Source organism: Hyperoodon ampullatus (assembly GCF_949752795.1).
Source record: "Hyperoodon ampullatus genome assembly, chromosome: 13".
NCBI classification, from domain to species: Eukaryota; Metazoa; Chordata; class Mammalia; order Artiodactyla; family Ziphiidae; genus Hyperoodon; species Hyperoodon ampullatus.
Genome location: NC_136926.1, coordinates 27,941,818 through 27,954,631, shown reverse-complemented (window position 1 = coordinate 27,954,631; position 12,814 = coordinate 27,941,818). Strand labels below are relative to the sequence as shown.

The 12,814-nt window shown below is 57.9% G+C and overlaps 1 protein-coding gene across 1 annotated transcript; it reads left to right on the top strand.

Moving 5' to 3' along the window:
• Positions 1-11,314: 11,314 nt before the first annotated feature.
• On the top strand, positions 11,315-12,457 carry RTL10 (retrotransposon Gag like 10; the record flags this gene model as incomplete). The annotated part of the gene is made up of 1 exon (XM_079717299.1): positions 11,315-12,457. One exon carries the CDS (start codon positions 11,315-11,317, stop codon positions 12,455-12,457), a length of 1,143 nt encoding a protein of 380 aa, XP_079573425.1.
• Positions 12,458-12,814: the final 357 nt, after the last annotated feature.

Below are 12,814 nucleotides of genomic sequence, written 5' to 3'. Positions count from 1 at the left end.
CCCTTTCCCAGGGCAGCCTCCATCCAGCTGTGCCTGCGACATCCTCTCTCTGGCCAGTTCAAGCAGCCTGTGTGGCCACCGAAGGGAGAACAAAGCCCCCACGGTGCTCGGGACAGCCCTGGGGCGCTGGACAGCCCTGGGGCGCCGCCAGTGTGGAGGCCCTTCCCCCACGCGGCGCTCACCCCCTCCCCATCCCAGGCAGGGGCCTGGGCCTGTTCACAAACATCAGGAGCCACAAAGGGCCCAGCCATGTCCCTCGTGCCCCCTGCCCTGGGGGCTCCAGTGGGGTGGTGTGTGCAGACCCAGGCTTCCCTCGCTGACCCCCAGTCCCCCCACCCCTGCACTTGGGGAGGCACCCACTGTACTCTTGGGTCTCAGGCCGGAGCTGGGCACAGGGCATTCTGTCCTGCTTGTGTGTCCCTCGGGCCTGCCTGGCTCCAGGGTCGCTCACTGCATGGCCTGAGACCCCTCCCTGGGCAAAGCCCGGCTCCAATCCCTCCTCCCAGGGAGCGTAGGGAGGGGCCAGAACCCCACAGGCCAGGTGCTCTCCACCTGGGCCCAGGGCCGCCTCCTGCACCTTGGCATGTTTTTACGATGCAATGAAAATATGACTTTAATTCCTCGGATTGTTCTGTGTAACCTATAATGACCCCGCGATGTCCTGCACTCATCTGTGGCTGCGGGTTTTGCAGTGACGTGGGGGAGCTGCCGCTGGGGCCAGCCCACCCCTCCCCTGCCTCTCCCTCCGTTGGAAAGCCCTCTGCCGCCACCGCAGCCCTCCCCCAGCCCCCTGAGGTGCTGTCCCCGAGGTCCCGGGCCCCCGGGGAGGCGGATACACAGGGGAGGGTGACCAGTCCTCAAGGGCTGGGCTGAGGGCTGCACACCCTCCGGAGGCCGGGGGTGCCCCCCAGCATCCCACAGCCATGTGGGGACCCCCAGTGTTGCTGGGTGGGTAACAGGGAACACCCACCCCACACATGCCTCAGCCATAGTTTCACGCGGCGGCAGGCCTGGCTGAGTAGGTGACCGCCAGGTCCAGCCAGGGACCCTCCAGGCGGAGTTGCCCTGTGAGAAACAGCCATTGTCAGGTGGTGCCAATAGGTCGGGGCATCTGTCCTGTGGCCACAAGCCAGGCAGCAGCTCAGAGACGTGGCTGGTGTCCTGGCCTGAAGCAGGCCCCAGTGCTGGGCCCAAGACCCTCACCCACCCCTCACTGCCTGACGTTGAGCTTCCAGGAGCTGATGCAGTGCAGGTGGCCCAGGGCCCTGCAAGAGGGACGCCGTGAGTAGGCTGGGCAGTGCGCTTGTCCAGAGGCCCAGGGCCACCAGGCCACATGACTGAGCCCTGCGGACCCTGTTCAGGCTCTGGGCGCCCGGCCCACCCCAGTCAGGGCACCCCCCACAATGAGGCCTCAGTGCCCGGCACTCACATCACTCACGGAAGCATCTGGTTCTTACGAGTCCGCCATGAGAGGCTCCTCCGTGGTGGCCGGGTCTGGGCCAGGCCACCAAGAGCCCCAGGCTGCCCCCACTCATCCCTGAGCCCCTCTGGGAGCCCAGGGCCCCTGGCTGCTCTCACCTGAGCCATGGCCTCTTCCTGCCCAGCTTGACCAAGCCTGCCCTGAGCTCCACTGCCCACCTCCTTTCAGGTCAGCGCCCACTGGTCCTGCTCAGCCCACCCTTGGGTCCTAGTCCGGGTGCACGTGGGGGGACACTGTGGGCCAGTCACTGCCAGAAACAGTTTGGGAGATGCCCCCACGCCCCCCCGGGGCGAACAAGCCCAGCAGGGTGCCTGGGCCCGAGGTGGCCACATCCCAAACAGCCCCACGAGTGTCCCCTGCCCTGTCTCTGCTGTAGCGCCAAGGTCCCACAGCACATCCCTCTGCTGACCCAGTCCTGTCGGGAAACGTCTTTGGTGGAAGCGATGCCTGATCCCGATGGCCACAGATGGCACCCCCTTGGGCTGGTGCCATGGTGCCTGGGGACAGTAACTGGGTTGTCCGCCCTGAGTAGCCAGGGTCCGGGAGGAGACCCGCTCCTGCTGATACACCGGATCTTTTGGGCAACACTGGGAGGGAGAAGACTGTTTTACAGATGCTGCTTCTTGGTCTGCAGGAGCTCGGCCTCAGGACAGGTGGGCTGTGGCCTTCAGACCTGGGTCTGACATCTGTTGGGGGAAGCACAGCCTAGTCTGCCCTGATGCAGACCCCCGCTCTCCCCATTTGCTCTCCCCAGGCTCACTCCTCCCCATTGGCCGGCCCTCCCTGCGGCCCAGCTCCTGGAGATCTCTCGGGTTTCTGGGCCTGCCCCGAGGGCTCTGGGAACCCTGCACGTCCTGGGCCCCAGCCAAGCACCTGTGCCTTCCCAGGGCCAGCAGAGCATCTTAGAGCTGAGCCCGCCTAATCCCAGCCAAACGTGGCTTATGGTGCTCGGGTGTCCCTAATCCCGAAACCCAAGCCCGGGTCCCAGCAGCCATACCAGCACCGTCCAAGTGGGCAGCAGGAGGACCACCACCCTCTGCGTGCCTGTTGTTTGGAGCTGACCCCCACTGGGGACAGGGCACCCGCAGGGTGAACACCCAATCCTGACGAAAGCAGGTGAGCTCAGGAACCACCGAGCCCTTACTGCCTGGCTGGTCCTGCTCCAGCCTTGCCCCAGGGCTCCCCAGCGGCAACAGCAGAAGCAAACAGGAGAGGCAGGCCTGGCTCAAGCCTTGAGACTCTGGCCTCTAGGGTTTCATGGGACAGTGATCCAGCCTGCAGTTCCATGAAATTAGTTTTGCTGGGGTTTTTTTTTTCCTAATAAATGTGGGATCTTTATGGCATAAAATTGATGATCAAGTAACACCAAAAGCTTGGGAATAAAGTGGAACCATGAGCAACAGGCACTGTGGCCTTGTTACGTAGCAGCTGGGGGTCAGGAGCCTGCAGGGCCCAGCTCCCTGCCTGGCCACCAGCCACTGACCCAGCCAGGGCTCCAGGCACTGGGCACGGCCCCCCACGGGCCCCCTTTTCATAATTATGTTATCGAGGCATGCAGCCCATGATGGCAAGAATGGCTAATGGCCCCTGATGGTCTTAGTATCTTTGAAGAATTTTCATACGCATAAGTTCCCCCAAAGCAGATGTAAGTGGCTCCTGAGCTACCAGGGTCAAGATGTGGGACAGAACAGGAGGCAATGGAAGCAACATCTGGACGTGTCTTCTTTGGGCCCCCACCTGACAAGTGAGAAGGCTGATGCCCAGACCCCCAGGTGCCCCGTGGGGCATGAAGTTGCGGCCAGGCCCCTGCCTGTGGGAGAGGGTGGATGGGAGGCGAGCCCTCTGCGGCCTCAAAGGCGCATTGTCCTGCCCCGGTGGCTGGAACTGGGCCGGGTGATTATAATAATAACGTCCTGACGCTCAGCAAGCGGTTGGGTTTCCATAGCTCAGGGAGTATCTGGTTTTCAAAGGGGAGACATTGTACAAGTGGAGTGTTGTTCACATCAGCCGTTTTCTGCAGGTCAGAGGCCCGCCCGGCGCCTGCCTCCTCCCAGAGGTGCATGCCTGGGCACACTGGGCGAGGAACTGCACCGGGAGGCCCTCCCCACCTGCCCTACAGGGCTGCGAGGACCAGGTCCTACCGCAGGGAGGCAGAGAGTGGGATCACTTCCCCCACGGCACACGCCTGGCCCTTAAGCCTTTGCCAGACTGTGCCTCCACCTTCTGCCTGGCCAGCCCCCCTCCTTGGTTACGATTCAGTGCAAGGCTCTCCCTCCAGGAAGCCTTCCTGGAATGGTGTTTCTCCCTTGCCCTAAAGGAGCCTCCCTTCCTTGTGTCTCTGTCCCCAGCATGGTGCCTGGTGTGTAGTAGGTGCTTGAGGCACAGCTGTTGATGAACCTGGGCATGAAGCCTTTACATTGTGTTTTCCGTCCTGACAGGTCCGAGGAGCCTGCTTTGCAAGGTCTGAGCTCCACACACCGTGTGTCCATGGAAAGGGTTGCAGCTCAGAGCCGACCTGACTTCCTGCAGCTTTCCTCCTCCAGCTCTCATGTGCCAGGGCCACACAGGGGAGCAGGAGGCCAGGTCTGCTCCAAGGCCAGGTCTGTTCCACTAGGTGCTGTGAGTCTTAATACAGGCAGGCATAGCTGGATTGGTGCTTGTGAGACAGATGTACAGGGGGCAGAGGGGCTGGTCTGGGTGGTGTCTGAGCAGCTTATATAAAGCTAACTTTTTTGCAAATAAAAGTGATCAACTCCACACAAAATAGAAAAGATACTGTCTGAAGGCACTGAAGATCAACCAAAAGCAATCAAAAACTAGAGGGAGGGGCTTCCCTGGTGGCACAGTGGTTGAGAGTCCGCGCGGAGCGGCTGGGCCCGTGAGCCATGGCCACTGACTGAGCCTGCGCGTCCGGAGCCTCTGCTCCGCAACAGGAGAGGCCACAACAGTGAGAGGCCCGTGTACCGCAAAAAAAAAAAAAAAAAAACTAGAGGGAATCCAGCCACTGGAAAAAGAAATGCACTGAGTGAGATTCGCGTGTATATGCTTTCCCCCTAAGGGTCCTCCCTAGGGCAGGGCACCAGTGACCAGAATAGGAACAGGAAGCTGTAGTCCTGTTGGCTTGAGGTGCCAGAGAACAGCTGGGGTCAGCCAGAGCATCTGGAAATGAGGGAGAAAATCCCTGAAAACCTGCATGTAAACTCCCATCAGATTCTTGGTTGATGACTGAACTGCTTGTGTGGGAGCGAGCCTCAAGGAGGAGAGAGCAGAGATTTCAGTGATCATCCACTGCAGGGGGACAGAGAGTTTGGATCTCAAGTCCCACCAAGTCACAGGGGCTGTGCAAACACTGTGGGCCTTCCCCTGAAACTACAGCAAGTCCACACCTTAGGAGAAAAAATTAGGTTCCAAGACTAACGGGTTTGTGTAGGACTAAAGGCAAAACTGCAACAGATCCACCCTCACAAAAATAAAACCATGCCCCCAAAAGTTCAAAGTGGAAGGCCTGCTGAAACAAAGGCCAACACACTTCAGAAGATAACAGACTCCAAAGGCTCTACAAAATGCCATCAGTGTCCAGAACGCAACTAAAAATGACTAGATGTGTGAGGAACGTGGAAATGTGATTCCTAGCCAGGAGGAGAAAGCAGTTCCTAGAAACCAGCCCCAAGGTGATCCAGATGTTGGAATTAAATTTTTAAAAAATAAATTTATTCATTTATTTATTTTTGGCTGCATTGGGTCTTCGTGGCTGCGCACGGGTTTTCTCTAATTGCAGAGCAGGGGGCTACTCTTTGTTGTGGTGTGTGGGCTTCTCATTGTGGTGGCTTCTCTTGTTGTGGAGCATGGGCTCTAGGCACGTGGGCTTCAGTAGTTGTGGCATGCGGGCTCAGTGATTGTGGCTCACAGGCTCATTAGCTGTGGCACACAGGCTTAGTTGCATTGCAGCATGTGGGATTTTCCCAGACCAGGGCTCGAAACTGTGTCCGCTGCATTGGCAGGCAGATTCTTATTTTACTTATTTATTTATTTATTTATTTTTGCGGTACGTGGGCCTCTCACTGTTGTGGCCTCTCCCGTTGTGGAGCGCAGGCTCCGGACGCGCAGGCTCAGTGGCCATGTCTCACGGGACCAGCCGCTCCGCGGCATGTGGGATCTTCCCGGACTGGGGCACGAACCCGCGTCCCCTGCATCGGCAGGCGGACTCTCAACCACTGCGCCACCAGGGAAGCCCCGACAGGCGGATTCTTAACCACTGTGCCACCAGGAAAGTCCCTGGAATTAAATTTTAAAACAGCTTTTATAAATATATGTAAGTTCTCAAGGGAAAAATTGGCCATAATGAATGACCACAGAGAATTTTAGCAGAGAAACGGAAATGGTCAAAGAGAACCAAATAGAAATTCTAAAACTGAAAAGTATAACAATAAATGAAAATGTTACTTGATGGACTTTAACGGATTTTAAGAACAGTTTGGAGATGGCAAAAGAAAGGGTCAATGATCTTGAAGACAAATAAATAAGAATTCTCCAATCAAAAGAATAGAGAGTAACAATAGAGGTAATATGGATCTGAGAGACCACAGTAGAAAGTCTAGGGACTTCCCTGGTGGTCCAGAGGTTAAGACTCTGAGCTCCCAGTGCAGGGGGTCCGGATTTGATCCCTGGTCAGGGAACTAGATCCCACATGCTGCAACTAAGCGCCTGCATGCCGTAACTAAAAGATCCTGCACGCCGCAACGAACATCTTGCATGCAGCAACAAAGATCCCACGTGCCGCAACTAAGACCTGGCACAGCCAAATAAATAAATAATTATTTAAAAAAAAAGAAAGTTTAATATAATGGTGCTTCGGAGGGAGAAAAGAGAGAGAATGGGGCATAAAAAATTTTTGAAGAAATGATGACCTGAAATTTCATGAATTTTGGATCAACTTATAGATCCAAGAATCCCAACAAATCTCAAGCAGTATAAACATAAAAACAAACAAACAGCCAGGCATATCATAGTCAAACTCTTGAAAATCAAAGACAAAGAGGAAACTGTGAAAACAGTCGGAGGAATAAGGACACGTTACATGTGTCTGACTGCACATCGAAAAAATGAAGGTGAGAAGAAATGGAATGAAATCTACATTCAGAAAGAAAGCCAACCCAGAAATATTATTCAAAAATGAGGGAGAAAGGAAGACACTTAGGTGACAGCTGGAGTGATTTCTTGCACTACAAGAATTAAGGTAGGGGGCTTCCCTGGTGGCGCAGTGGTTGGGAGTCCGCCTGCCGGTGCAGGGGGCGCGGGTTCGTGCCCCGATCCCGGAGGATCCCGCGTGCCGCGGAGCGGCTGGGCCCGCGAGCCATGGCCGCGGAGCCTGTGTGTCCGGAGCCTGTGCTCCGCAACGGGGGAGGCCACAGCAGTGAGAGGCCCGCGTACAGCAAAAAAAAAAAAAAAGAAAAAAAAAGAATTAAGGTAGGAATGACCAGAGCGAATTTGAACAAAGAAATGGCAGGAATGGTTCTGGGTTCTGCTGTCCACCAGCTGGCTCTAGGGACGGGCCCTGAGGAAGGTCCAGGGGCAAGCAGCACAGGCAGGCTTAACAGGCTGGCAGTCCTCAGGCAGCTGGCGTTACCTCTTGGGCTGCGTGTCCCTGTTGCTGCCCTGGCTCTGGGGAGCCACACATCTGACACCAACCCTGAACACTTCAGAGCCTGACGACTGCCTCTGGGCCTCCCAGTTCAAACACACATCCAGGTCCAATAAGCACATGAAAGGTCCATAAGCTCAACATTACTAGTCACTAGGGAAATGCAAATCAAAACCACAAGGTACCACATCATGCCCATTAAGATGGCCATTATTTAAAAAAAAAAGAAAAAAGAAAAAGCAGAAAAGAACACCTGTTAGTGAAGATGTGGAGAAATTGGAACCCTTCTGCATTGCTGGCGGGAATGAAAACTCATGCAACCACTGTAGAAAATTTGGCAGTTCCTCAAAAAGTTAAACATAGCATTACCATATGACACAGCAATTCCACTCCTAGGTATATACCGAAAACAATTGAAAGCAGGGACTCACACAGATATTTGTATACCCACATTCACAGCAGCATCAGTCACAACAGCCAAAAGATGGGAGGAACACAAGTGTCCACCAACAGATAAATGGATAGACAAAATGTTGTATATATGTACAAAGGAATATTATTGTCTTAAAAAGGAACAATAATTCTGATAGGTGCCACACCATGGATTAACCTTTAAAACATTCTTCTAAGTGACATGGCAAATAATATGTGATTCCAACTATACAAGGTACCTAGAATAGGCAAATTAATATAGACAAAGTAGAATAGAGGTTACTGGGAGCTTGGGAAAGGGGTGGTGAGGAGGAGTGTTTAATGGGGACAGAGTTTCTGTTTGGGGTAATGCAAAAGTTCTGGAGATGATGGTGGTGAAGTTTGCATAATAATATGAATATACTTAGTGCCACTGAATGTAGACTTAAAAATGGTTAAAATAAATTTTATGTATATTTTACCACAATTAAAAATATATATACATAGAAGATGGCCTGAATAACAACATTAAGTTTTGGACCCAAAAAGGTATTTTCTGATGGTGTGGCCCAGTTGGGTGGGTGTGGTTGGGTGTTTTGCACAAGTCTGCTGCCCACTCTCCGCTGACTGCCCTGAGTTGGCCTTAGCTGCCAAACTGTCGGGAACTCTGTCAGGAACTCCCCCTCTCCTTTGAAGCAGGAAGTTTAAATTATCAGGTCAATTAGGAAAGACACAACCGAAAAATACAAGTTTCATTCACACTTCCAGAAGGCGTTTCCTGGCTGGGTGCCACCTCTATTATTTTTGGCGAGGCTGCTGAAAGCCCCACAAACCCTGAGAAGGTACAGTGTAATCTTTGATTCCGTTTCAAGGATCAAAGCAAGTGAGTTTGGCTGTAAATGCAGATAACATTTCAGAGATGGTTTCATGAAAGAAGTCGCTAGACCAGGGCAGAAAGGGAGCTGGTGTTACATCACTTCCAGTGACCTCCGCCGCCTTGGCCCTGGTAACCTGTCCCCACCTGGGGGCCCCGGGGCACGAGGTGCTAGAGGTCTCGCACGTAGGGCAACAGCTCTCCCCCGCACCGGCCCTCCCTGTTGCGGGGCGCTGGCTGGGCAGCCGCTCGGGGTCCAGCCTTAAGGGGTGAGTCGAGCCAGCCCGCCCACGGCGAGGGAACCGGGCCCTCAGGGGACGGTCCTCGGGGCCAGCCCCGCCGCGTCGCTCCTGGGCGCACATACGCGCCCGGGCCCCTGCCGGGTCTCCAGCTACGGGTACTCTGCGGGCACTCCGTCCAGGAAGCGCTGCAGCCCCTCTGTGCCAACCCTCCCTGGTGCCCTCGGCCCCCAACATCCCTCCTGACGCTCAGCAGTAACTCAGGGCAGTGGTCGCCGCGTCTGTCCCTGAGTCCCAGCTAGAGCCAGGTGGGTGCCACAATCCCGCCGCACCGAGCCGCTCCTCAACGCAGGACGCCGCGGGCGCCTGCGCACGCGGCCCCGCCCGCCCTCGGACTCGGCCCTTCCTGCGCCTGCGCACGCGGCCCCGCCTGCTCTCGTGGCACTCGGCGTGGCGTCCAGCTGAGCGCCCTCCCATCAACCTTCGCGCCCTGCTGCCCCGCTGGCAGAGCCCGGAAGCGCCTGCGCGACCGAGGCTTCACGACGCAGGGCGCAGGCGCGGCGCGGCTGGGCGGCCAGCGAGGGGCGTTCCGGGAGCCGGCGCGGGGACGTAGTGGTCGGCTGCGCGCACGCAGGGGGCGTGGCCGCACGACAAGGCGGTTCTCAGAGTCGAGCTGCTCGTGGCTGGGTTCGCAGGCTGCGGCCGGCGGGTTAGTGCGTTGGGGTCCGCGCCCTTCCGTCCCTTCCCGACCCCGGTCCGCGCCGGTCCTGGCCTCGCCTCACGGCGGCCGGTCTCGTCCGTTTTGTAGGTGCGCTCGGACTCGCTGTCGAGGGAACCGGACCGTCGTGGCGCCGCGTGGCCGCAGGTAGGTGGGCTTCGTGCGGCGGCGCCTGAACCGGGCACGGCCTCGGCTCCGCGGGCGCACGCTGTCCTGTCCTGGGGAAGGGCCGGGTCCCTCGGCGCCGGGCAGTCTGGGGACCTCGCTCCCCGAATTAGCGAGAGCCAGGCGGGGCGGGGTCCCGGGCGCGCACGGCAGCGGCTGCCTCCCCTCACAGGGGTCAGGAGCGGGAGTGGTTCGTGGTCACCGTTTTTTCAGAGCTCGGTGAGGAACTGGACTGGACGGCATTTACCTGCTGTCTTGGGTCTCTGCCGCCCTAGCGTGTTTTTAGTGTTAGGATGGGACGGGCTTTCTGGTGGAAGACCCCCACCCCCCGCCTCGCCACCAGAGTTGGGGGGTTGGGGAGGCAGGTGCTGGGGGCCCTGGCGGTTCCAAATGCTGCAGGCCGCCCTGGGAGGTCCTGGGCGGAAAGACGCAACAGGCCGTGCCCCCTGGAGGAGCTCCCGCAGATGGGGGTAGGTAAACACGTGGGAAGCCGCCCCGAAGGTGAGTGCAGACTGGCGCCCCTAGGTGGGAGCCGGTGGAGCAGTGGGGGGCGGGTGTGTGTGTGTGTGGAGGGCTTGTTGGGGAAATAGCGCCAGGAGGGGTGAAGCAGAGAGCGCTCTGTGCAGGCCAGGAGTGGACCTCGTGTTGCAGGGAGACTGGGGAGGTGGCTACCCTCAGGCTGGACTGCGGGAGGGCTCCTTGCATCCGACGGGAACTGCACCTCCTTTTTTGTTTTGCGTTTCTTTGTGCTGCTCAGGGGTGATGACCACTGTTCTCCAGGCCCTTTGCAGGGACCACCTTGGGGTGGGGAGAGTAGACAGAGCAAGTGGAGTTTAACTCAGGGGATCGGATTCTGGGCTGTTGACAGGGAGGGGAATGCAAGGAGGATGTGTTTGGGGTGGGGGTGGCTGCACTGTGAGTAGCGACATGAGTCTGGGAGACACAGGACGGGTGTGGGGGTGGAGGGAAAGCTGGAAGGCACACAGGTAGTGCTTGCCATGCTTCTGGGGCTGTGACGTAAAAAGATTTTATGACACACTCTGCACCTGACGGTACAGTGCTTGGGCGGCTGGGAGACGGTTCACAGGACTGTGAAGCGTAGCTTGTAAATAGCGTGGTGACTTGTGGTGGGGTCAGCTGCCTCTGCCACTTACTGTTTGGCTTGTGTGTGGCCACAGACGAGTGACTTTACTCACCACCGTGCCTTGGGGGTGGCGAGAGGACCAGCCTCATCGGGGGTCAGTGTTGGGCATGACTAGAGCTGTCAGTGAAGGTTGTTCTTGTCACTCTCCTCCTGAAATTCTTTGACAGCCATCCAGGCCGTCCAAGAAAGCCCAGGGGGATCTGATCTAGCCCCCTTTTTCTTCTCCTGGGATTGACATCACCGCCATCACATCTTGCCCTTGAAACATCCCAGGTGCCGTGTACCTGCCTTCTGGGACCTCCCAGGCCGGCCTCTGGGCCCCCTTGCATGGATAGCTCCTGGTGGGGGCCCAGGGTCGGCTTCCCAGTGGTGGTGGTTGGGCGTAGTTCCCACTCTTCCCACCTTGTTTTTGGACAGATCGCCTCGGATGGTGGCCTGCGTCTGACAGTCCCATCAGCTCTTCTCAGCTCTTCTGAGGCCGCAGTGGTCAGCTCCCCGCTCAGCACTTGCCTGGAGCACCCCTCCACAGCCGTCTGTCCCGTCGTGTCTGCGCGCCGCTTCTGCCCACCCTCTGGGCGCCGTCCCTCCCTCCTCTCCCCGTTCTTTCTCTAGTTGACGTGGCAGCTCCCGTCTGCTCCCAGCATGCCTCGTGGCCGGCGCCAGGGCCCTCGCAATCCCATCCGGGCGGCAGCCAACTACGCCAATGCACACCCCTGGCAGGAGGACGGGACCACTCCTGGGGTTGCGTACACCCCTCTAGTGGATCCCTGGATTGAGCGGCCCTGCTGTGGGGACCCTGTGTGTGTGCGCACGACCATGGAGCAGAAGAGCTCGGCGAGTGGTGCTGTGGGCGGTAAGCCCGCAGAGAGGGGCCCCCCGGCAATGCACATGGGCCCGCGGCCCCTCAGGGTGGACTTCCACTGGGTGCCCGGCTCGGACCCAGGCACCTTCGATGGCTCCCCTTGGCTGCTGGACCGCTTTCTGGCCCAGCTGGGCGATTACATGTCCTTCCGCTTTGAGCACTACCGGGACAACCTCAGCCGCGTCTGCGAGATCCTCGGGCGCCTGACGGGCCGAGCCCGGGCGTGGGCAGCCCCCTACCTTGATGGGGACCTGCCCCTGCCTGACAACTATGAGCTTTTTTGCCAGGATCTTGAGGAAGTTATTCAAAACCCAAACAGCTTTGCTGAGTACCACGCTGCAGGGCCCTGTTCTTTGCCTCTGGCCTTCAGCCAGCCACCAGTGGCCCCACAGCTGCCTGTGGTGAGACAGTACTTAGCTAGGTTCTCAGAGGCCTTGGCCCTCAACATGGGCACTCCCCCCAGGTCTGTCCCCGCTGCTCTGGCCACCCCCACTGTTTCTAGTTCCAATTCCGCATCTAGAAATGCTCTATCTGAGCAGCTGCTAGCCATGGAGAGCAGCCCTGGGCCTGCGGAGCCTCCCGCCTTGTCCAGCTCTGCAGGCAGCACTGGTCCTGGTCCCGTGGGGCCATCTTCCTCCGAGCCAGGGGAGGCGGCCCCCAAACCTGTCCCTGCAGTTGCAGAATCTGCTGAACCCCCTGCCCAGAAACCAGGTCCCACTAACCCAGGGGGTCCAGGACCCCAGAAAACAAAGGAGGAGGTTTCTGAGACAGAGGCAGGCCAGGAGGCATCCTTAGGTACCCCACAGGGGGCAGTGGACACCCCAGCGACCCCAGGAGAGCCACCATTCTGTCCCACGCCCCAACCCACAGCACTGGATTCCGAACACAGCCTGGGCAGGTGTGGCAGTGCCCCCTTGTCATGAAGTGGTCTGCGTGGCCAGGGAACCCCACGGCCCCCCTGTCAGGACAGTGGGGTATTGCCAGCTCACTCTAGATGGGGTGCACCAGGTAGTGCCCTGTCCACTTGCCCCGTTGCTGGGCAGGAGATGCACTTGCTTGGCATCTATCGTGTCTGAGCACAAACAGCTCCCCTTAAATCCCCACCCCAGGGCACAGCAGGACAGTGGCCTCTGTCCTGTGCCCCTCATTCTCCAACTCCCTCAGTGGCCCAGAGGCTGCCTCCCACTGGGCTCTTGGCTGCATCCCAACACCTTGTTGGGGAGCGCCTTCTAACCTGGCCTGTTCCCGCTAGTTGGAAAGAGTTGCATAGATCAGTCCCC